The sequence below is a fragment of the Monodon monoceros genome, unplaced genomic scaffold (genome assembly GCF_005190385.1).
Source record: "Monodon monoceros isolate NGI ecotype Baffin Bay Population unplaced genomic scaffold, NGI_Narwhal_1 Super_Scaffold_13, whole genome shotgun sequence".
Classification (NCBI taxonomy): Eukaryota; Metazoa; Chordata; class Mammalia; order Artiodactyla; family Monodontidae; genus Monodon; species Monodon monoceros.
The window spans coordinates 22,945,996-22,970,842 of NW_021703769.1; the positions used below are offsets into that span (position 1 = coordinate 22,945,996).

At 46.8% G+C, this 24,847-nt stretch overlaps 3 protein-coding genes and 1 non-coding gene across 7 annotated transcripts in view; 2 read left to right on the plus strand and 2 right to left on the minus strand.

Annotated features, from left to right (window-relative positions):
• Positions 1 to 4,152, minus strand: part of CNBD2 (cyclic nucleotide binding domain containing 2) — a 67,663-nt gene extending 63,511 nt beyond the window's left edge. Inside the window, exons 1-2 of the mRNA XM_029222395.1 lie at positions 3,949 to 4,152; positions 1,538 to 1,591 (exon numbers count right to left, since the gene is read on the minus strand). Coding sequence (XP_029078228.1) covers positions 1,538 to 1,591; positions 3,949 to 4,152 — 258 coding nt within the window. The remainder of the gene's footprint in view (positions 1 to 1,537; positions 1,592 to 3,948) is intronic.
• A 147-nt stretch (positions 4,153 to 4,299) lies between these two features.
• Positions 4,300 to 5,273, plus strand: SCAND1 (SCAN domain containing 1). The gene has a single exon (XM_029219330.1). It carries the CDS (start codon positions 4,487 to 4,489, stop codon positions 5,024 to 5,026), a length of 540 nt encoding a protein of 179 aa, XP_029075163.1. The 5' UTR covers positions 4,300 to 4,486; the 3' UTR covers positions 5,027 to 5,273.
• A 1,683-nt stretch (positions 5,274 to 6,956) lies between these two features.
• PHF20 (PHD finger protein 20) overlaps positions 6,957 to 24,847 on the minus strand; it is a 138,152-nt gene continuing 120,261 nt past the window's right edge. For 2 of the 4 annotated variants that reach the window (XM_029219878.1, XM_029219877.1), the window contains exons 14-17: positions 24,421 to 24,520; positions 21,296 to 21,491; positions 16,216 to 16,621; positions 13,860 to 14,473 (exon numbers count right to left, since the gene is read on the minus strand). In XM_029219878.1, coding sequence (XP_029075711.1) covers positions 14,099 to 14,473; positions 16,216 to 16,621; positions 21,296 to 21,491; positions 24,421 to 24,520 — 1,077 coding nt within the window. In that variant the 3' untranslated portion in view covers positions 13,860 to 14,098. Of the gene's footprint in view, positions 9,492 to 13,858; positions 14,474 to 16,215; positions 16,622 to 21,295; positions 21,492 to 24,420; positions 24,521 to 24,847 lie in introns of those variants that run through there. The other 2 variants (XM_029219880.1, XM_029219879.1) reach the window with 2 other exon arrangements.
• On the plus strand, positions 23,914 to 24,020 carry LOC114895122. Its single transcript, XR_003793429.1, has one exon. It is a non-coding gene; the product is annotated as a U6 spliceosomal RNA (small nuclear RNA).

Genomic DNA, 24,847 nt, shown 5'->3' on the forward strand with positions numbered 1-24,847 from the left:
ACCACTGCGCCACCAGGGAAGCCCTGGTACTAGTTCTTTTGCATATATTCTCTCATTGACTCTTCAGAGCCATTCTGTGTGGTAGTTATTATCCCCAGGCTCAGAAAGCGTATACGACTTACCTAAGGCCATATTATAAAAGAATTCATAGCAAGTTTATTTGTGATAGCCTCAAATTGGAAATAGCTCAAATGTCCTTCAATGGGTGACTGGTTAAATACACCATGGTACATCCACACCATGCATTATGACTCAGCAATAAAAATGAACAAACTATTGATACACACAAAAACCTGGAAGAATCTCCAGGGAATTATTCTGAGTAAAAAAAAAAGCCAGTCCCCAAAAGTTACATACTAAATGATCCCATTTATACAACGTTTTTGAAATGAAAAAAATTAAAGAGATGGAGAATAGATTAGTGTTACCTGCAGTTGGGGATACAGCGTATGGGAAAGGAATGGGTGTAATTATAAAGCAGCAGCATGAGGGATGTTTGTGATGATCAAACATTTCTAGGTATTTATGGTGGTAACATTGCCCTAATCTACACGTGACAAAATTGCATAGGCCTATATACATACACAAATAAGTGCATATAAAACTGGTGAAAACTGAATAAACTCTGTGGATTACATCAATGTCAATTCCCTGGTTTTGATATTGCACTACAGTTATGTTACCACTGGGGAAAACTAAGTGAAGTCTGCACTCTTTTTGCAATTTTCTGTGCATCTATGATTATTTCCAAATAAAAAGCTTTTTTAAAAAAAGTATTGGGGCTTCCCTGGTGGCGCAGTGGTTGAGAGTCCGCCTGCCGATGCAGGGAACACGGGTTCGTGCCCCGGTCCGGGAAGATCCCACATGCTGCGGAGCGGCTATGCCTGTGAGCCATGGCCGCTGAGCCTGCATGCCCGGAGCCCGTGCTCCGCAACGGGAGAAGCCACAACAGTGAGAGGCCCACGTACCGAAAAAAAAAAGAAAAAAAGTATCTAGGCTTCTGTTCCACAACCCCCAACAGTGTGCCATCAAAAGACAACAAAATCTCTGTCTGAAAGAGTCTGGAAATCATTACTGGAGCTCTCGTTTCACAGGCATGGTCTGCAATCCACTGCTTGTCTTCTTTAATCAACATTTACTGGGCTTCCCTGGTGGCGCAGTGGTTGAGAGTCTGCCTGCCAATACAGGGGACACGGGTTCGTGCCCCAGTCCGGGAGGATCCCACATGCCGCGGAGCGTCTGGGCCCATGAGCCATGGCCGCTGAGCCTGCGCGTCCGGAGCCTGTGCTCCGCAACGGGAGAGGCCACAACAGTGAGAGGCTCGTGTACCGAAAAAAACAAACAAACAAACAAAAAAAAACATTTACTGAGTGTCAGCTGGGAGTCAGGCCTTGTGTCAGAAGTTAAGTGATATGAGATGAATGATTTATCATGCATTCCCATGGGAGCTCCCAACTAGTGCTAATAAAAATGTCTAATATGATAAAAGCATTGGACTAGGAAGTCAAAAGAATTTTGTCCTCCTGGAAACACTTACTAGGTTTTTGATTTTGGACCAATCCTTTGCCTCTTGGTATCTTGATTTCTTAACCTGCAAAATTCAGAATAGAATGCATGTAAATATATATTTTAAACTTAACCTGAGTCCTCCGGATGGGTTCAAGGCTATCTGAAATTACCTGAAATTGTATGCAGAAGTATGTAAGTGCATCCTTCTTCTAGGAAGAGGTATTATTTTTTAAAAAATAGATTTTGGGGGCTTATAACTGAAACTGATTTTGGATTTAATCTCTGAGGTCCCTTCCATCCTAACATTCTACAATTCTAGTAGAACTCTAAGATGTCTCCTTCTATCTCCAATGTTCTGTGATTCCAATAGGGATGGAAGAAATGGGCTAGAGCTCTAACACTCGTGATTCCCAGTACCACAAGAGTTCGTTCCCTTCTGCAAGAGGACGATTCAATTTTTCAACATGGAATTCTAGGCTCTTTATGATTTAACCTCTAATTGACCTTCCAACCTCAGCTCTTATCCCTTCCCCAGACCTCACCTCAGCCTGCAGTTTCCACAAAGCTTTGCTCCCATTCACTCTGTGCCTTGGTACAGACAGTGCCTTCTACCTGGAATGCCCCCAACGCCACACCGTTTTTCTTCTTGAGTCTAGGCTTAAAGGTCCCCTCCTGAGTGAAGACTTCCAGGACCCCTCATCCTTACAGCAGGGTTTGGTGGGCTCCCTTAGCCCTGGATACCGACTGCCTATTACCACACAGGAAATAGGACTGTTGGTTCACTCAGGGCAGCAAACCCAACTGCCAAGGGGCCTGGCAGAGGAAGGAAAGGTTTGAAGCTGGTAGGTATGACAAACTCTAGGCCCCTGTTTTCCCACCTTTGAAAAGAAAATAGGGAAAAATATTGCCTCTAAGGAAAACGACAACCTGAGAGCAATAGTAAATGAACTCTTCTGAATGTTAATGTAACATGAAACAACATTCTATTTCAGAGAACAAGAGGGAATGGTGGGTGGGGATTGAACCTCACTGGAACAGAGTATCTGTCTAAAGGAAGGAGACTCAGCTCCAGCTAATTGTTAACTGGCAGGAATGTGGGTGGGTCCGGTGCAGCCAGCTTGTCCACTTTTTCAAGAAAAACTGAAATCCAGACTTGCACGTGAAATCTCAATTTTTACATATTACTAACTAAAAACATTAAAGACCCACTGTGATGACTTTCAAGGTTTTCAGGCTGTGGAAACTGTTCTGTGAGGATCTACTTCAACCCATTTACAAGAGCACATCCTATGGGGGAGGCAAGTTTTATATCAGGGCCACTGGTGTGTTGATGGCTGTTAAAGAGGCCCACTCATTCTGCATAGAAATCAAAGGTACTGCAAGGGTTATACAAAATCTTCATAAGGGACCCCTGTCTCTCCCTTAGTTTCCCAGTCTGTAAAATACATACAAAACATATTTGTGAGCCAGTTGTCAAAAAGAGTATCACTTACCAAAGGGCTGTCAGAGCTACATGCTTTTACCTGCATCATCTCATAACTACTAATGAGGTTTTTACTTAATGAAGACAAACAATTGAAAATGTTTTACTTAATGAAGCAATTTACTTAATGAAGACAAACATTTAAAAAGCCCTTTCTTTCCAAAGTCTTCACTATTTAATCCTCTCCGCAACTCTGGCCTAAGGCAAATAAACCCTTCGGGGATTCCCCCAGGGCAACCTGACTCCAATAGGGTAGCACAGTTTTACCGTTCAACGAATGTATAATGAAAACCATATACGTAATGTAAAATTTTCTAGTAGCCACATTTAAAAGTAAATGACACACGTGAAATTAATTTTAATTATATATTTTATTTGACCCAATATATGCAAAATACTACCAATCCAACATGTAACCAATATAAAAAATTACTGAGATATTTTACATTTTTTTTTCATACTAAGTCCTGGCTGTATTTAACATTACATCACAACCCAATTCCCACTAGCCACATGTCAAGGGCTCAGTAAGCATATGGGGCTAGTGGCCACTATATGAGGCTACGCATTTAGTCTATTTAGGAATCCTGAAATTAAAAGCAAAACCCACAGAGCCACCTGTCCCGTGGTTTCAGAGGCCACGCCAAAAAAACAAAATCGTAATGGCAAAAAGTTCTTGAGCATTTACTTTGTGCCATAAAAAGGGCAACTTTTACTACGTGTGTTGCAGATCTTACACACGTTATCTTGTGTCATCCTCGCCACAAGGCGGGTGTACTGCCCTCCTCTTTTGAGAGAGCGAGAGAACTTTCCCGAGTTGGGCCCTCCTCCGGCAACCCGACCGCCGTCCCGCTCCCGCCACCCGCCGGGCGCCAGCCCCCGGGAGCCATTGGTTCGCCATCATCCTAATCAGGGTCAAGTAAGGAGGCGCGCACGCAGGGGCAGACGCAGGTCACCTGCAAGCCGAAGCGATCTAGGCGGATAGGGACCCTTCTGGGCCCCTTCTCCTTAGGCTTGGGCTTGCGCTCGGGCTTGGGCTTGAGCGGCGGCTCCGGCACCGACTCCTCCTCCGACCCCTCCTCCGGCTCCTCCTCCGACTCTTTGACTTCTCCTCCTCCTCGAACTGGTGCTCGTAGGCGCCACCAGCCGGAGCCAGCCATTGCACGCTTCGACTGGTCGGCGGGCCGCCGGTAGCCACAGCCTCCTGCCGGGACTCAGGAACGCGAGGGGGCGCCGCTTCCGGGAGCCCGAACTCAGCTTCCGGACGCTCGCGCGCCGAGCTCACCATAGAGAAGCCAGCCTGGACGCCCACTTCCGGCCGTCCCAGGCGCTTTGCTGGCGCTGGTAGGCTTGGGGCCCCCACCGCCCCTCTCCCTCAGGGTCGCGCGGGCTCCGCCCGTTAACGGAAACGTCTCCCTCTTCACCCTGCCCCCTAGCAGACGCAGTGCTGCGCCCACAGCTGCCGAACAAAGAGTGACGCCCGGAGTTGGAGTCATGGCGGCAAGTGAGCCGAGCTTGGCAGTAACCGAGAGCCTCGCGCCGCTGTCGGGGAAAGAGGAAGGGGCCGGCTTGAGCTCAGGCCCGGAGCGTAATTCTACGGGCTTCTCCTCGACTCCTGAGACCCCACCGCCTGCCCCCGAATCGTCCAGCCTCAACGCCGCGGTCCCCGAAGCGAATCCTACGTTTCCCGCGGCGGCCGCCGCCGCCCTGGAGCTGCCCCTCGGGCCCGCACCCCTGGCCTCCGCGCCGTTTGCCGAAGCCGCTCCGCGATCCCCCCCAGGCCCTGGCGGCTCCCGGCCCGGGCCGGAGACGTTCCGCCAACGATTCCGGCAGTTCCGCTACCAGGACGCGGCAGGCCCTCGGGAGGCGTTCCGACAGCTGCGGGAGCTCTCCCGCCAGTGGCTGCGGCCCGACATCCGTACGAAGGAGCAGATCGTGGAGATGCTGGTGCAGGAGCAGCTGCTCGCCATCCTGCCTGAGGCAGCGCGGGCCCGGCGGCTCCGCCGCCGCACGGACGTGCGCATCACCGGCTGAGCGGCAGAGCTGCGGGCGGCCCGGCCCGGGCGCTCGCTGGACTAGAGCCATGATCAGATCCGAGGCCCTGAGCCTGGCTCCCCATTACGCGTTAATGAAAAATGAGTTTTGGCAGTTCCTGCAGTCTCGTGTGTCCTTTTCGTGCGTCCTTTACCGTGCTTATTTTCCCGAGCCTATTTCCAACCTCCTTTCTGGCTGGTGGCGAAACCAAGTTGGGAGTCCATGAGAATAAAGCCTTTGTTTCTCATTCACGTGGCCATCGTTGGCTTTTGTGGGATCATTATGTGTTGGTTAGGCCTGGGCCGCCACATATGGGAAAATTTTTTCCTGCGCATTCCCCAGCGTCGCACTTGGGTTTCCTTTGTTTTGTGGAGTCTATGTAATGAGGGCTCCAGCAGCCTGTGTTCCATCGTCGCTCCTACCTCTCACTAGCTAGAATTTGAGCTTGTTTTCCTACCTAAGAGAACAGATGACAGTGTTCTGTTGTCTTGTAGATGGCGGTGGGTCGCGCCGGCAAATAGCTGGCTCTACTAGGTGCTTATTTAACTGGCTACTGCTATACCAATGCTGCCACCAGCTTGCTCCATCAGCCTGCCCTTTGGGCACAGACTTCCCCAAAGGCCCAAGTTATAGGGCTATTTTAGTAAGTGTTTAGTGCCGGTGTTTACAGAGATAGGCTAGTTCTTGTTCGTGAGCTCTGGCTTAAGCCTCTATACTCACCTTTCTCACCAAATTTTAAGGCTCTTGAAAGATTTAAGGAGCATATCTAGTGTGAACTAATGGATTGCTACTCACTTTAATGTCTCTCCAACTGCCTCCCTTAACTTTTTAAATAAGCATAATTGTTTAGGAAGGGAAGAAGCAATGTGGCAAGAATAGGGAAGCTCTGCAGTATAACCTTAGAGACTACTCCATTCCTTGAGTCTTACGCACACCCAGGAAGGAGCTGATTGGGGTTCATAGGCCGTTTGGCTTGCCCTCAGAAAGGTCCTAATTGCAGTGGGTGCCATCTTTTAATATAAGGAAGGCCAGACCTATTTTCCCTGCACTGCTTTCAACAATCAAAAATTGAATAGTCCTGCAGCTCACATCACAAAGCATGAGCCAGACTGGGCTAGAGGGTGGTGTGGGGCATTTTACTTTTGAATATTAAAGACACTTAAATGAATTCAAAAGTATTTTGCATATTTCCTTGGGATTTTGGATTTAAGCCTGCATCTGCCTCCCTGCAGAAGATACGTCTACTAAGAATGTAAAAGCAGACTTCCTTTAAAAGGTAATGTTTATAGAAAATTAATGCACATTAAAAACAGGATAGATGGGACTTCCCTGGTGGTGCAGTGGTTAATGAGAATCTGCCTGCCAATTCAGGAGAGACAGGTTCAAGCCCTGGTCCTGGAAGATCCCACATGCCACGCAGCAACTAAGCCCGTGTGCCACAGCTACTGAGCCTGCACTCTGGAGCCCGTGAGCCACAACTACTGAGCCTGTGCCACAACTACTGAAGCCTGCATGCCTAGAGCCCATGCTCCGCAACAAGAGAAGCCACTGCAATGAGAAGCCCGTGCACCGCAACAAAGAGGAGCCCCCGCTCACCACAACTAGAGAAAGCCTGCACACAGCAACGAAGACCCAATGCAGCTAAAAATAAATATAAAAAGAAAAATAAATTTTTATTAAAAAAATAGGGTAGGGCTTCCCTGGTGGTGCAGTGGCTGAGAGTCCACCTGCCGATGCAGGGGACACGGGTTCGTGCCCTGGTCCGGGATGATCCCATATGCTGCGGAGCGGCTGGGCCCGTGAGCCATGGCCGCTGAGCCCGTGCGTCCGGAGCCTGTGCTCCGCAACAGGAGAGGCCGCAACAGTGAGCGGCCTGCATACCGCCAAAAAAAAAAGGGTAGATAACTGTAACAAATGACTGAAACGTAGCAACAAAAACCTGTTTTATTTTTTCCAAATACAGATACAGAAGTTTGCATGTTTTGCAAATACTGCTTCAAAGCAACATTTCTATATACAGCGCCTTCTGTTCTAATAGCGCGTAAACATAGATATGTATCCACAGTGCAATGTTGGCTCATCAAGGGTCCACCTTGCATACACTCATCACTTAAACAAAATGATTAGTCAAACCAGAACTGTTTTTGTCAAGGCAATTTTTTTAATAGGTGGATAGTTTTTCTCAAAAGAAAACTTAGGTAGTGTACATATTTCTAAATGGTAACAGTAATATTTGCAAATAACAGTTTCCAGTGCTCCAGCCTGGGGTTAATTCAACTTGACCCAGGAATTGGGGATGGAGCCCCTCAACATGGCTTTAAATTAGGGAAGCACACTGGGGTTATCAGAACTTGGAGTCACCCCCTGCTTCCCTAAGGACAAAGGTCACAATGAGTGAAATGGGATTATTTCCTTTACAAAAAGCATACAGTAAACTCAGTAATGGCCACTTGGCAAAATTAGGGTAACTCAGTTTCTTCTTTCATCTTGAAAAAGACATGAGATTGACTCCCTTAAAGTTACAGCTTCCCCAGAAGTTATGCTCAAATGTGTTTTCAGGAAAGAAAAATCAGTAATCTAATAATAAGTCACCATACCTCACAGTTGTGGCTACAGAAAATCATCCTGTTTCTTCCCCTTTCAGACAAGCTTCACACAGTTCTTATAATGTGGCCGTCTGATAAATTATGCAAAACACAGATGCCGTGCATACTCCTTGAGCGTTTCTTCCCACACCAGAAACACCAACATTAGCAACAGGAAACCACCTCTTACAGAGGAATTGTGTCAGCTTTATTACAGATGTCATAGCCACATGTATTCCCTCTGACGGATGAGCTACAGCAGGTCAACTTGTCCTAAATTCATTTTATATCAAATGGTGAGTTAAATTACTAGACAAAGCATACCTTGAAACAGATCTTGGTACAGAGGGCTTTGTGACCGCAATGACCTGTACCTTAAAGCCTAACCATCCCAAAGGTCACCGGAGATACTGTCATTGCTATTGAGATATTGGCTACTTCACGTTTACATAGTAAATATTTGCAGCATATAACATTACAGATTCATAAACCCATAATTAACTTGTGAGTGTTAATGGATAGATGTGCTTTGATTTTTGCCTTTAGTGATAGGAAAACTAAATGGTAAAATGGGTCACTCCTCAAAGCATGGAACATTTTCTTTAACTTTGCCTAGTAAGGAAAAAGAAAACAATTACACGTGGAACCGTAACCTGGAAGAGTAACAAATATTGTCTCAGAAGGTACAAACTGTACCTGGACCTTAAGCAGCATAATCACCTTGATCTCACAAAATAATATGAACAGGAAATTTAAAGTGTTAAAGTATATTAAAACAATTCTGAAAATGCCAACTACTGAACATATACCCTTCGGGAAAGGAGAAAAGCGGCAGCAGATGTAGAATCTGGTTTGTTTACAACAATACAAAGTAAGGTAATTCCCCAAACCACATTCTTTGTAACAAATCTTTACAGTGAGAGTTCAAATTTGGGGGAACCATTTTTTGGACATTAAATAGAACTGGTAAGCTGTCAAGAAGTGGGTAGAAAATGCTGTCCTTTGGGTTCCAGACCCTGCCTGCTTCAGTTTGGAATTCCTCCTAGATTCTTATTACAGTGAGATTCTAGTTCTTCCACAGGCTGTATGGGTTCTGCTACAAAAGACACAACCCAGCCAATTCTGGGGTGAAAGCATACAAAACTTGTCCCCGGTACCATGAAGTCATGCAAGAGAGGTGGTGAGAAAGTGAAGAGTTCTAAGAAGACAGGGCGGCCAAGGCCTCTGCTCCTTCCCAACCTCCACAGAACGGTGAAGTCACGACATTCCCACGAAGCTGGAAAAACGAAAATGATGCCTGCTGCCTAAATTCATGCCAGGCAGAAAACCAGAAGGCTTGGCATGTGCCCCAACCTGACAGAAAAGTCAATTAAATAAGCTGCAAGTTGAATTTACAACTGTTTCCGACTAAACTTTTTTGGCTCTCATTCCATTTATCATCAGTGGCACGATTTCAAGTGAAGTTTGTGCAAAAAGACTCACTCTCCATTCAACAATGTGCACAGAAGAAGGGAATCCCAAGAGTCTATTTGCTACCTTCTTGGTAGGCTTCGAGATCAGAGTGCCCTCCCTTCCAGCAGCCAAAACGGCCTCTTTGTCCATCACACCCCTGCCCAGATCCCTGAAGTCAGTCGGTGTCACGTGCATTCGGCATGCTAGGTTTATTTATTTAAATACGTGAAGCTCCTCCTGCAGGTGCCCCGGGATTGTGCCCCCATTAGTGTGGGGTGCCCAGTTTCATGTTGAGCAGCAGAGTGCGATCTGTTGCACCTTGCCCAGGTCCGTCAGCAGCTGCTTGATGCAATGCTTGAGCTGCGGAAGCCTGGCCAGAGGCTCTGGGGGCTCCAGCTCCCCAGTGTAGTCCAGCCAGCTCTCCAACACTGTAGGCAGAAGAGAGAGGACCCGGTGAGTTCTCAACACCTGATCTGCAAGAATGTCAGCACTTTATCCCACCTAACCACTCATGGGGGGCGGGGAGGGAGGTCCATTTCAGGCAACACTGCCTCATCACCCTCTCTGCAAAGTATTACTCCTAGGACAAAGCTCAAATGCTGTAGAGCAGTGCAGTCCAACAGAACTTTCTGCAATGACGGAAATGGGCTATGTCTGTGTTGTCTAATATAGCCACTAGCCATATGTAGCTACTGAGTACTTAAAACGTGGCTAGTGCAACTGAGGAACTGAATTTAAATTTTATTCCATTTTAATTAATTTAAATAGCCACACATAGCTAGTGACTACTGCATTCGTGCAGCTCTATAGTCTAGCCGGCTTGGAAGGACCCACCTTTCTCAGTGTTACCGCCCCATCTTTATAAGGCTTTCCCATGTTGAAAATCAGACAGCCTGGCGTTTTAGCCTTCTGTTAAGAAAAATTAGAATCTAAAGGGACTTGAAATGGTCTATTTTTGTCTCCATAAATTCTGATCTGCTTCATATTGATTCCTATCATCAGTAGCACAGAGCACTCTGATTTTATTTTCTAAGTACTTAATGCAAAATGTCCAGATACTAACAAACTTGACTACAATTAGTTCAATATCTAAAAGCTGTCTTGCTTCTGAGAGCAGAAATTTCTCTATAGAAAGATATTTGTTCTTCCCCAAGCCACTCCCTCAAGCTCTGGCATTTGGGGAGGGGCCATTCCGGAGCCCCGCACCTCTGACAAGAGCCAGCCCCTCCAGGTAGGCCCTGTGCTTACCCCAGCCTGCCTGTAGCCTTTCTAGTCTGTGCACCAACCTCTACTGAGCACCATCTGGACCCTGGAGCCAGAGTGCAGAAAGAGGAAGACCATGCAGTGCCTGTTCCTCGAGCAGCCTGCAGCTTCATGCGCAGTCCTCTGCCCTCCTCAGACGCGCCCTCCATCTTCCTTCCCACCTTTCTAAATCCTCTGTTCCCTGCAAGTTACTTCTCAGGGGAGCCTTCCCCAACTCTACAATCTGAATCTGGTCCCTGTGTCACAGGTGATATGCTATCACTTGCTCTCCTTTGGAGCACTTATCCTGGTTTGTAATTAAACGTAACGGGATGATTTAATTAATATCTGTCTCTAACATAAGATCAAGCTCCATGACAGCAGAGGCAGAGTCTGCCTTACTCACCATTACATTCCTAACACTCAACTATGCCTGGTACATAGTAGGCTCTTGACAGAGGCAGTGAGAGAATGCAGGAACAGTCCAGCGATATGCCCCACTGAACGCTCGGGCTCCTCAGAGTTCACCTTCCTCCATCAGATTTCTTGTTGGCACTGGGGGGTTCCAAGGAGGAGGAGCCTTCCCTCCTCCTGATCCCAACAAGTACAAGGACTTGAAAATAAGAAATACAAAACTGACTTCTCAGACGGAACTTGAAAACCAAGAGTAAAGGATCAAAGTTAAATGACAGTGACCAGTGACCTCCTGAGCAAGAAAAACTCCATAGTGACCAGTTTCAATACAACAGTCTTATTAAAAAAAAAAGAAAAAGGAGTCCACAGACTAGAGAGAGACAGGAACTGCTCAGCTAAAGAGCACAAGAGTAAATGGAGGGGGGACTTCCCCGGTGGTCCAGTGGTTAAGACTCCACGCTCCCAATGCAGGGGACCCAGGTTTGATCCCTGATCAGGGAACTAGATCTCACATGCCTCAACTAAAGATCCCACACGCAGCAACGAAGATCCCAAAGACCTGGCATGCATGCATAAATAAATCTTTTTTAAAAAAAAAAGAGTAAATGGAGAAAAGACTCAAAGTTAATGCCGTAAGAGCCCATCTGGGTGAGTCTAAGGCAGTCAAGGCTGGCTAGGTTGATTCCAAGAGAAAATGTCAGTCAGTCTGTCCTGGGCAAGATGATCCTACAATTGCTGAGAGGCCCCTCTTAAAGCTACTGGAACTACCTCAGATCTGGTTCGGGCTCACCCAAGAAGTCCCCCAACACCATGGTGACCCAGCAGGCAAGCACAGGGAGAAAAGCATCAGTCAGTGTGCAGACTAGAAGAGTCTAGGCCACTCATAGTGTCTGAACTTGGTTAAGAGGAGTGTTTGGAGCCCCTAAGGTGGAAGTCTTCTCTCTAGCAGGAACGAAGAAGACCAGACCCTGAACTGTGGGAGCCAACAGCACCTCCTCTGGACCCCAGCATCCAACAAGCCAGGCTTCTCTCCACACCAGGTGCTGGACCATCACCCCAAGTTTCTCTTTTAAGGAAGCTCAACAGCTTCTCAACAGTATCATGATTCCAAGAAAGGCAGCAGGTTATAAAGGTAAAGTTTCATTTCAAATACACTCCCCCAGACCATCTAGATAGAGGCCAATGCTCACTAAGGTAACATTTAAAAAAAATTTTTTTTCTAATGCTAAAAGATTCAGTATTTTCATGGTCATTAATATCTTTTATCTTTTAGTTTTATAAGACTGTTCACACAACTAAGTAAGTTATTAAATAATGGTTAATACTGAAACAATGACATTTTTTAAAGTCAATACAATAGCTTATCAGGCTTTTTAAAAAGGAATATTGTATCTAACTTCCTATAAAAGCTCAGTTTATCTTGATGGTATTTAGATGAAATGAAGATAGTAGAAATAAAATGGGATTCTGATGAATCTTTATTAAATACAATGCAAACTCTGTTTACCTGAATAAAATCTTTAAACTTTATAATTGATTTTCATGCTTCCAGTACCTCTCGGAGCCTGGAATATCAGAACAAGAACAGAGTATGTGGCCCCAGATGAGCAGGACACAAGAGTCCTCTGGAAGGCCAGAGAAGGGAGCCCACGCTTATCATCCTGGCCACACTGACCACTCAGTGAACTCAGGGCTGGAGCAGCCCAAGCTTGGGACTTCGCTGGTGGTCCAGTTAAAGAATCTGCCTTCCAATGCAGGGGACGTGGGTTTGATCCCTGGTGGGGGAACTAAGATCCCACATGCCTTGGGGCAACTAAGCCCACGCGCCTCAACTAGAGAGCCCACGTGCCACAAACTACAGAGGCCACGCACTCTGGAGCCCGTGTGCCACAGCTAGAGAGAGAGAAGCCCGCACACCACAACAAAAGATCCCGCATGCCGCCATGAAGATCCCGCGTGTGGCAACTAAGACCCATCGCAGCCAAAAATAAAATAGAAGGAAGGGAGGGACGAAGGAAGGAAGAAAGAAAGAAGGCTCTGACTTCTCCCCTAGGGGCAGGTTCCTTTGGCAACAACAGAACCTTCGCCCTGTTTCCATGGCAGGGACCCAGAGCCAATTCTACCGCCACTGTCTGAAACTCCACGATTTTCAGTCTGGCATTCGATCCTCTTTCAGCTTTCTAATAGCACGGTTTTTCACAGACCTGGCATCAGCTACAGTTCTAAGGAGCCCAAGGAAACCTTTCAGGAGTGAAAGAGAGACAGAAACACTCTGCCTTCCAGAAATGCCCTCACAACGGACCCGGGGCTGGCCTCCCATTCCGGGTTCCGCAGGTTTGCCTCCGGGGCAGGAAAGAAAGCATGAGGGCGTGTTAGGCTCTCGCCCTCACACTGTCCTCCAACAGGGCCAACCCTTTCCCAGTCGAGCCAGTCCTGTTATCATCCACCCTCAGTCACCCCCTCTGTAGCACAAAACATCGCTCTCTTCAAGGCTCCACTTCAGTCCCAGGAGCTCCAGGAAGCCTTCCTGTTATCACTTCCCCTCACAGCAGCTCTCCTCCCCTGGCTCGGCCTCAGCCGTACCTGTGACCCTCGCTTACATAACACATGGCATTTTTCTTCTGAGTTATTTCATCCCCAATTACAGTAATAACAGCCTGGCTGTACTCAGAATCCTCAAACAGAACATTTATTTCTTAATCAGTCTCCTTTCTAAGGATGAAAACAAATAATTAGGAAATAAGAGAATAAGACAGCAAACAATCAAGAAGGAAGTTTGTCTTCAAAAAGAAAACTGACAACATCCTGGGGATCAAGAGTTCAGTCCTCCAAGCCAATTTGTTACCACTAACATCTGGGACAAATACCCAGGGGCTACATAAATGACTTAGTCAAGTTCTTAAATCTCTACTGATAAAGAGGAGAAGGCTTCATAGTAGATTTTAAGAAAGGCTGAAATAAAAGGTGTTTTCAGGGCTTCCCTGGTGGTGCAGTGGATGAGGGTCCACCTGCCGATGCAGGGGACACGGGTTCGTGCCCCGGTCCGGGAGGATCCCACATGCCGCGAAGCAGCTGGGCCCGTGAGCCATGGCCGCTGAGCCTGCGCGGCCAGAGCCTGTGCTCCGCAACGGGAGAGGCCACAACAGTGAGAGGCCCGCGTACCGCAAAAAAAAAAAAAAAAAAAAGTGTTTTCAGATCAATCCTCAGACATCCTAAAAGCTCAAATAGGTCAAAGTTTCAATTCCCCACAGAACTGGCTTAGTAAAGATCTGCTCAGATCACACATTACCCGCAGGCAGAGTCCAGCTGCTCTTCTGCACACTCAACTTGGCAGAAGGGACTGGGAAAGTGAGGCAGGACCCCTGACATCGCACAAACCTTAGAAGTGCCCGATCAATACTAAAAGTAAGGCTCTGCCATCTTGAGGGGAGAATGAAGGTGGTGAGACTGACAGAGAGGAGGCAAGAACACAGCTGTGCCTGGAGAGCAGATCAGGCGGTTCAGAAAGCAGCTCATCCCGGCGGGCCCACAGTGGCTGCCAAGTGCAGGGAGCCAAGGAGGGAGCCCTACCGTCCAGCTCCTTCTCAATGGAGTCCATCCTATGCGTGACTTCGTCCTGAAGAGACTCCACATGCGTCAGCAGGTTAAACTGCCACTGGTGCTGGGAGCTCAGCAGCCCCTCTCCGCCTCTGTCCAGCAGCTTCCGAGCGGGGGCTTCCTCAGGTAGGACCTTTCTGGAGACATATTCCCTCACCTGGCGATGCAACAACATTGAAGTTACTGCATGGAGACAGCTCCCAGCCCCTCTTCCAAACAGCCAGTGTCCACAACCATTTGAAAACCCAGTTGCAGTTTGAATATCCCAACTCTCTACCTCCCTGCCCCGTTCCTCCCCTCTTGGGCACTGGGCAGAAGTGTGCCTGCTGTACCAATAACAACCACCTCAGGGCAGCACAGACCTCTGGCTCAGAGGATCCCACAGCTGCTTCCCAAAGAATGGCCCAATGCCCTAGGCCTGAAGTAGGCCTCACAGAAGGGCTTCCAGAAACCTGAGATCAGAATACAGCAAGGCAAGTGTAGACAAGGGTTAGTATGTGGATGTCAGACAAACTAGCTTTAAATCCTAGCTCTATGTCTCGCTGAACGCATGTATCTGGATGAGTTACTTCACCTCTCTGGGCCTCTGTTCCCTCATGGGAAAGAAGGAAGTAGTAAATCCTACTTTAAAGGTTCATGAGGATGAAATAGGATAATGTTTATAAAACACAGTGCCGGCCTATGGTCAGCCTGCTATCAATGAAAGAGATTTTTAACCCCAGCTGCCTTGTTTAGGCCCAGTATTTCCTGATTTTTTCATGACGTGCCAGACACCTCTAGGCAATCTGCCCAGTCTGCATGACCATAAACCTTTTCTGGGGTTTGTGACCGCAACCTTTCATTCACTCATTTGAAATGAAATAAGTTCTACTTAACATTTATTTAGGGGTGACTATGTGCAAAGCCATGTTCTGAGAGCTTTTCACAGATATGCTGCACAGTAACTGAGAGGGCACTGCCACTGGCTCCACTCGACAGGGGGTAAGGAGACATGTCTGAGGAGGTGAAGTGACCCGCTCAGAATCACACAGCAAGTGGCTGAGCCCAGACTTGAAACCGGGTCTGTCTCCAAAGACTATGTCCTCACCAGCCTCATCCAGCACTGTTTAGACCCTGGCAAGGATACAGACTGAACGAGGTATAATGCCCACCCTTGAGGGGCTTCTAACCTAGGATGCTCCCCCTCGGCACGATGCAGCAATGGACTTATGCTGGTGATACCATCCCACAAAATGAAGTCTGTGAAAGTAAGTATGACAAGGGTGGAGAAGCTCTCAAATCACACAAATCCTCACTGACAACTGAGGACAGGGCAGAATGAGACCAGTGAACACTGGCAACAGAACACAGGGGGCTCCAGAAGAGAATGACTTGAACAACAAGAAAATGAGAGTATCTCTTGGGAAAACCGATGAAACCAGCAAATATTTTGACAAAATGGACTGTTCCTATGTCAGGGCTGCAAAGTGAAAAGTAAAGCCAGCATAGAATTGTACTGAAAACCTTATGCCTAACAAAACACCTGACTCATTCTTTGCTCGTGGGAAGGATTAGCACCCACGGGCAACTATAAATTGCATTGAAGAAAAAAACTCATTTTCCTAACTTACTTCCATTTATCAAGTTCCAGTCAACCCTTTTCCCCTGCTACCTCCCACCTCTCCACACCCCGCCCCCGACTCTGCCACTTTGTGGACATTTTTGGGGTTTAAGTGGGCTCCCTTGACTTTGTACTCATTTTAACAGACCAAAAAACATCTATGATAAGCAAATTTATATACAATTTTACAGTAAATACAACTCTATAATAAACATCTTCCACAGAACACTTAGCCCTAGGAGGAGAAGGTACAAGCACTCAAACACCGAATTAAGAACCAGCACAAGCGAGCCCCATACCTTTGGGGAGCTGGGTTTGGGGTCACTGTCCCCTCTGCTCCTGTCTTGTTCTAGAGGCCAGCCCAGGCGCGGAGAGAGGGAATCGTCACCATTCTCGTGGAGTGGGTTGACTGCATCGTCAAGGGCAGAGCGCCGGGTCTCCACCACCAGCTTCTGTTCCACAGCAGGGTAGTAGGTGCGGGGCTTCTGGTAGCAGTGCTCGCTGGTGATATATGACTCCTCCACAGACCGGGGCAAGGGCAGGGGCAGAGGCTTCTCCACCGCCCCGTTCAAAGTTCTATAGCTTGGGGCTTCCTCCCTGCTCTTGGCTTCAGCGACATGGATGTGTTTGGAATGCGGTCTCCCCTCCGCCAGATGCTGTTTCCAAGGCTGACACCACAGCTGCAGATCAGGGTGTTCCCGGCTTCTGTTGGGAGGGCAAACACAGAGAGGGTTTTGGAGCACGTGGGACCACTGCAGGGGCTTTCCAGTAGCGGGGAAGACCTCCCACCTGGGCCAACTGGTACGAGCCACTACTTGCCACACAAGAGGGAATGTAAATCAGCAGCCTCTGAGGAGACCACTTCCAGGCAAGCTCCTGCTGTGTCACTCACAGTGAGTGGGACTGGCCTTGGGAGTCAGAAGGCCTGACCGCATTTCAGCTCAGCCGCTGATCAGCAGTGCAGCTGGGCCGAGTCGCTCAGCCAGCCTCATTCCCGCTTCCTCCTCTGCAAATCTGGCTAACCATCTACCTGTCTGCCAGCAACCACTGAGTTTGCTATAGATGAAGTGAATTAATTTGAATGGAAGTACAGTACTTTGTTGGCAGCAAAGTGCTCTTCAAATGTGACTTACTAAAAATAACCCTAACTTATTAATAAACTGCCATGATAATCCTGGCATGCAATGGCACTCAATTACACAAATCCAGTGGTGACCCGGGAGGGAGGTGGTAACCAGAAGTCATCTAGGCATAGGCCACTAATAACAACATCTTCTGTTCACACCATTCCAAATAGGAAAATCTGTTATTAAAGAACAAGGATTCTGCTCCCTTTTTGGGCCACAGACACTTCTGAGAATCTGAAAGCTCTTGCTACATGTATACATGTACATAAAACTGTGTATGACTTCAAGTTTCCCACAATCATTCACCGTCTGACGTTTGACCCAACAGAAGGTCTTTAATTTACTGGATCATAATCAATTGTAAAAAAGGAAAAACAGAACAGAAAATACCAGAATGCACCATTCTAAGTAAGAGTAGGTGTTTTGTGAAATGTTAGTTTCAGTTTTGTACATGTGAGTGATATAAAATGTATTTCTTACTGTGGGATATCTATTTAAGTTTAAAAGCCACGACTCTAGATAAACTTTACCTTTTTAACTCTTGTTTACCACCCAGAACTTCCATTATAACCTTGGATCATTAAATGAAATGAAAGAAAGGAAAGGAGAAAAGGACGGAGGAAGAAAAACTGGGCTTCCCGAGTAAGGCCCACCAGCTACCGGCAGTTCCTAGCTGGCAGGGGTGTTTGCAAGCAAGTGGGAGGACGGACAGGTGCTACTCACATCTGGTTCACAGATGTGCAGAAATGTGTGGGAGCCTTTCCAACTGTCACAACGACTACTGATTGTCACATATGTGACCTCAGCATTCAGTTCACTGAATTCAGAGATGCTAAATATCCTGTAATGCTCGGTACAATTCCACACATACAGAGAATTATCTCATGGTATAATTGTAAACATTACCTTCACCAGTCCCAACTGAGAAACACTGAAACCAGATCAGCAGGAACTCAGCAGCAACTCCCACATATAGATATCCCCCACCCCACCCCCACACTTTCCTGAAGTCTTCCTGCAGAAATGGAATAGGCCATAAATAGGACAGCATGGAATGATCTTACAGAACCTAAAATTCTGCTCGCAAGGGGCTACAACTATCCTTTCTCGGCTCTCCCACCCTAGCAATCCCCAATACCACCCCAATCCACTGGGGAAGGAGAGGAAACCACCAGCATCGAGGCAGCCTAGGTCCCTGGCCACTTCCAACAGGGTATCACAGCCTGTACCAGGAACCTAGGATCCCAGGCACACCTCTGAAATCATAATTGCATCAGAGGAAATGGAAGTCCTTGTTCACTTTCGGGTCTACCGTAGCCTGAAATCTGTTAACTTGGAGCATAGAGGCCATAGTACAGACCTGTTCTTGTACGAAAATCACAAAAGTCTTTGTTTCCTTCCTCCTACAATTTTCACCCTCCCAGCTAAGATCTGAAGCCCCAGCTACTACACAAGGATGACCCTGGCCTTTCTTTGTAAGCCCTGTCAATCATGACGATGGTATGCATAGCCATGCATGTTACTTTTGAAATGACAACATTTGAAGTTATTCCCAGTTTTACTGTTTGCTTTTGAAAATGAATCCACCAGGTCACTTAGGAACAAAATTTATGAGAATGAAGACCCAGAGCCTGTGATAGCAGAGACTATCCAGGTGTACAGAGCCATACTGGGACCACCTTCCTGTCTCCCAGGCTCTTTTCTCCATATATAATGACTAACAAGATCTCCCTATACTCCCCCCTGAACTTCTTGGAGAAGTCAGATTTAATTCCAGTACAAAGTCACTGCTATAAAGATGAAGGATCTAGGGGCTTCCCTGGTGGAGTAGTGGTTGAGAATCTGCCTGCCAATGCAGGGGACACGGGTTCGATCCCTGGTCCGGGAAAATCCCACATGCCGCGGAGCAACTAAGCCTGTGCACCACAACTACTGAGCCTGTGCGCCACAACTACTGAGCCCACGTGCCGCAACTACTGGAGCCCGCGTGCCACAACTTCTGAAGCCTACACGCCTAGAGCCCGTGCTCCACAATGAGAAGCCACTGCAATGAGAAGCCCGCGCACTGCAACGAAGGGTAGCCCCCGCTCGCTGCAACTAGAGAAAGCCCGTGCACACCAGCAAAGACCCAACACGGCCAAAAATAAATAAATTTATATAAAAAAATTAAAGATGAAGGATCTAAATGGGGATTCAGAACGAACAAGGTTCTGAAATATGGGGCAGGGCTGGAGCACTGGTATTCCAGTGAGAAGAAAGAGAACACCATCTGACTGAATCCTCAAATGAAAAGAAACATAGCAACATTTACAATCAGGAGCATCATCTGAGGTTTGCCCTCACTTTCCACCTGTCTCAGTCAATTTCTGGCATCTCGTTAAGAAGAAATTCACTTGGCTTATATGGAGGAAAATTTTCTGATTTTATAAAATGTGAGGGAATACCTAGTCTAAGACATCCAAAACAGGGTCACTTGATTTAGTTCACCTCAACAGATACCGTCACAGTAATGGCTAATTCCCCCAGTAACCGTCCTTTCCTTCTCTTACACCCACCTCCACCCTCACTCCTGAGTTTGCTCAGGGCACATGGCCACCTGGCTACTAGCCTCCTGCAGTTAGGTGTGTCCATGAAACCACTTGCTCCCCCTCCTGGGGGTCAGAGCAGAGTGGAGGTACAGATGCATCTGCTTGGACCACGCAGATGAGATTAACCCTAATGGAATGCCAGAGCAGTAAGACAGAAGGAACCCAAGTCCCCACGTCCATAGCTGGAATCTTGGAGAAAGGCCACCTACCTACCTGGCCTGGACCCCTGCCTACCTCTGGACCATGCCTTATGTGAGAAAGAAAATTCCATTTTGTTTAGCCTTTATTTTTTTGGTTTTGTTATAGCAGCTTGGTTTTTACCCAAATCAACGTATACTCTTGCTGAACGTGCCCTGCTCAACCTCTCCTTGCCATGTCAATTTTACTTTGTTTCAATTTTACTTTGTTTACCAATCAAAAATGTTTAGGATGGTAGTTCCCTGGTGGCCTAGTGGTTAGGATTCCAGGCTTTCACTGCCACAGTCTGCAGTCCAGGTTCAATCCCTGGTCGGGGAACTGAGATCCCACAAGCCGCGAGGTGTGGCCAAAAAAACCACGATGTTTAGGATGAATGGATAAACAAAATGTGGTATTACATGTAATGGAATATTATTTAGCCTTAAAAAGGAAGGAAATTCTGATACAACTTACAACACAGACAAACCTTAAGGACATTATGCTAAGTGAAATGCGCCAGTCATAAAAAGACAAATACTGTAGAATCCCATTTATATGAAGTACCCGGAGCAGTCAAATTCAGAGAGACAGAAAGTAGAAGGGTGGCTGTCAGCGGCTGGGGGAGGGGAAATGGAGAGAAGTTGCTTAATGGGTACAGAGTTTGTTTTGCCCCACACAAGGAGTTCTGGAGATTGGGTGCAACAGAGTGAATGTACTTAACACTACTGAACTGTACACTTAAAAACGGTTAAGATAGCAAACTTTATATTATGTATATCTTACCACAGTTTAAAAAACAAAACCCAAAAACTCAGAACAGGAACTTTCCTGGTCGTCCAGTGGTTAAGAATCTGCCTTCCAAAGCAGTGGGCGTGGATTCAATCCCTGGTCTGGGAACTAAGATCCCACATGCTGCGGAGCAACTGAACCCATGCTCTGCAACTAGAGAAGCCCACAACAAAGACCCAGCGCAGCCAAAATAGAAAAAAACAACTCAGAACGGTACAAAAAAAAAAAGAAAAAACAATCTATAAATACACCATTTCTTTCTCTCTTTTTTTCTAAGGCATTTTATTTTATTTTATTTTATTTTATTTTTTGGCCGCACCACGTGGCACGTGGGATCTTAGTTCCCTGACCAGGGATTGAACCTGCACCCCCTGCATTAGGAGTGTGGTGTCTTCACCACTGGACCACCAGGGAAGTCCCCACACACTGTATCTTGATTACAGTAGTGTTTGTATATACATTTGCCAAAACTCAATGAACATTTAAAATGGGTGAACTTAATTATATGTAAATTATACCTCAATAGAGTTAATTTTTTTAAAAAAGAATGTTTATCATGTAACTGAGAATCTTAAATACAAGTCTCAAACTTATCCATCTTATCGCCGATTTTGTGGCTTTCCAGTTTCTCATATTTATCCTGCCCTCTGCCCACACCAAATCAGACTCATCCCCAAAGCCGCAGGTGCCACACTTACTGCAAGATGCTCATCTTGAGCTGCAGGCCATGCAGAACCTCGATCACTCTCTGCACATCGCCGAGAAGCTGGTGGGTAGCCACAATCTTCTTGGCATTCTGGTGGGAATAGTTCTCTTCTAAAAATGCCAGGCCATGCATATGTCCCCTGCTCAACCACTCCTTGTCATACCAGTACTTGAAGCCAGGTCTCTGACCTAAAGCAGTGACAATGAGAGAGTTAATCCTTGGTCTGAAGGAAACCCAGACCATTTCATCATCGCACAATTATCACACAAACTATTGGAAGGATGGACTGGTGTGTTCATTTTGTTCATTCATTCATCCAGTATACATTTACTTGGCACCTACTATATGCTGGGCTCTCTACTAGGTGTTGGGGATAAGGTAGCGAGAAAAGTATATAAATTTCCTGATCTCTGCGACCGGCCAGAGGTAGAGTGGGAACTTGGATATCTTGTTAAAGTTAAATCACATCATTCCCTCTCCCACTTAAAACCTTCGATGACTTCCTATCGTGCACAGAAGAAAACCCAAAGCCCTGACTGATCTAATGAGGCCGGCAGGCCCAGGCTCCTTCCTGCCCCCCTTGCCCCACCGTTTCCGGAACACATTCAAGCTCTTTCTGGTCTTAGGGTCTCTGCTCTAGCACCCCTACCCCTGTCTGGAGCACTATTCCCCAAGGCCTTTGCAGGACTGGCTCCTTACCACCTCCTCAGAGAGGCCATTGGTTACCTCCCAAAGTACGAGAGCCTCTTCTGTGCTTCCTAGTCATTCCCGATCTGAGGGCTTTTGCCCCCTCAAAGCATTCATCCCTACCTAACATGTTCTTGTTTAGATGACTTATTTTGACATCTGTTGCTGGTCCAAACCCCACTAAAAGCCAGAAGAATAGGAATTGTTTTGTTCATGGTTATATCCTCAGTGTCTGGCAAAAGGCATCGTGAATGGATTTATCAAATGGAAAGAAGCCCCAAGTGCCCCTCCAACTGTCACCTACCGCCTAACTAAATGAATGGTCAGCCCCCCACTCCCTTCTCTGGACCTCCATTTCCCATCTGTAACAATGACAGATGAACCAAACAGCTTCAGCGGTCCTGTTCATTACAGGGATCCTCAGGAAGGACTGAAAACACAACCACACGTGACTTGGCACAGTGTTTCCTGCTGTAAAAGCCCAGGGAACAGCTTCCAATCAGACTGTTGTTCACCTCTCAATGGCTATAAAGACCCTAAAATAACCCGGGCAAACCCTATCAAGGTCCCTGCGCTCTTTCTGGCTTTTCTAAGACACATGGTGGGGATGCACCTCCACTCTGTTAACAACACCTTTAAGTAACCGTTAAAGAATAGATCTGTTAGATTAAACTTCTGGCCCAAGACTGCAGAGTCAAACATAGTCAATAAATGTGACAGTCACTGAGTGCTCAATTCAAGGAAGCTATTCCCAGTCTTGGCAATTTAGTTATAAAAGTTCAGAAAGGGCATAGGGATTGATAAAGATGGTGTGTATGATTTCTAAAAAGAGAAAAGTGGACAGAGAGAGTGAGAGACAATAAAGTAGACAAAAGGGTTTTAAATGGTGCCCTAAAGGAGCCCTGGGGGTTATGTGTGGAATCTCAGAGGCAGCTGCCACAGAGGTAGCCTGAGCAGCAGGATTCAAAGCAGCACTACCTGTTTTACAAGACAAAGGTCAGAGACACCAGCTGTCATCTCCTATCTAGCACTAACTGTCTGAGTGATCTTAGGCCAATCATGTCCCTTCTGGGCCTGCTGCTTGCCTGTTAAATGTCAAGGCTAAACTAAGTGGTCTCTGAGATCCTGCCCATCAATTATATTCTATGACTTATGGACTAATCTTCTGACCATATTCTTTCCTTGGGATAAAGGGAAAAACAGAGGCAAGATTGCTCTCTGTCTATAGACTAATCTAGCACTAGAAGACACAGTGTCACAAAAGAGGTTATCAGGCCCCAGGGGGACCTACTTGCTGGAAAATGAACTGTGGTAGCCCAGTCCCTCCCTATACAACCAGCAAAATCAAGAGACTTGGTCCCACAAGTCAGTTCTAATTCCAATCTGCTTCATGAGATTAGGAAAGTCATTCACTTCCCTGGGCATCAATTTCTTCCTCATAAGCAAAAATAGGAACAGGAGCTCCTACCAGGCCCACCTCATAGGACAAAAAGGAATAACAGAAGCAGAGGCTCTCCAGCGTTGTCTAGCTGTAAGGGGACTGGACCCAAGGGGAGCAACCTTACAGGTGATGAATGGAGACGATGTCACATCCCACTGACAGCAAAACAAGAACCACAGATTTATAATCCACCCCTGAGATTTCTGGAAAGGGGAACCCAAGAGCCATAGGCCAGCCCTGCGGTCAAGGAACAATGAAACGAACTGATCCTAAGGAATTAATTCACTGCTCTGGGTGGCAGACAGGCTCTTCACAAACACCTTTCCCCTCCCCTCAAGGGCGTATCTCCCTTCGAGGTGGCAACGATGCAATGGAAGGCAGATGCCACCAGAGGGAGCAGAGGCCGGTTTCCAACCCTTCAACAGCCCTGAAAAGCCAAGGACAGAGCCCACATCCTCATGAACTCTCAAGAAAAGGAAAAGGTGCTTGCTCTGGCAGCACATATTCTAAAACTAGAACAACAGAGAAAAGATTAGCATGGCCCCTACGCCAGGATGACATGCAAATCGGTACAGCATTCCATAGTTTATACAGAGCTTCAGTCGTACAAGATGAAAAAGTTCTAGAGATCTGCTATACAACATTGTGCTTATAGTTTAAAAAGAATACTGTACTGTACACTTAGAAATTTGTTAAGAGGGTAGAGCTCATGTTATATGATTTTTACCCCCCCACACACACACACAACAAAATTCTAGCTCAAGGCCTGGCCTTCCACTAGGTGAACCTCTTCATACATGCTCTCTTACTGCCAAGTTCAGGACAGCTGGCCACCAGGTGAGCTAGCAACAAAGGCGAGGAGGAGGCAGAGTCTAGCCGATGCTGAAGAAATGAGTCTCAAGACCACAGACACTCAGGCTGCTTCACCGCCAGCTGTGCTAAGGAAAAGGCTACATATTGTTAATATCCCTGACTCCAGAAATCTCTACCTGGAGGGTCTTGGCAAACATAACAGGTGTATTTCTCAGGCACATTTTCTTCCAGTAATCCCATGCAGACCCCATGCTGCCAGCACTGGCACTCTTCACACTGTTAGAATTAAAGAAGCAATAAAAATTAAACTCAGAAGGAATCCTCCATCCAAAAGTAAGACCCACCTGTGGGGGGAAAGGGGCAGTGGGAGGCGGAAGGAGGAGGGAGGGAGAGGAGGAGGAGGAAGTGGGAGCTGAGCTGCAACCACTCTTCCAGAGCAGCCACTAGCCACCTGTGCTTTTAACATTTAAGTTAACAAACTAAGTTTAAAATTCAGTTCCTTAGTCCCACTAGCCACATCTTAAGTGCTCAACAGCCGTATGAGGCTAGTGGCTACCGTACTAGACAGCACAGATGAAGAACATTTAAATTAAACAGTACTGA

Excerpts from the sequence above, each read along its gene's own strand:
- SCAND1 (XM_029219330.1), top strand. The coding sequence starts at position 4,487 with ATGGCGGCAAGTGAGCCGAGCTTGGCAGTAACCGAGAGCCTCGCGCCG.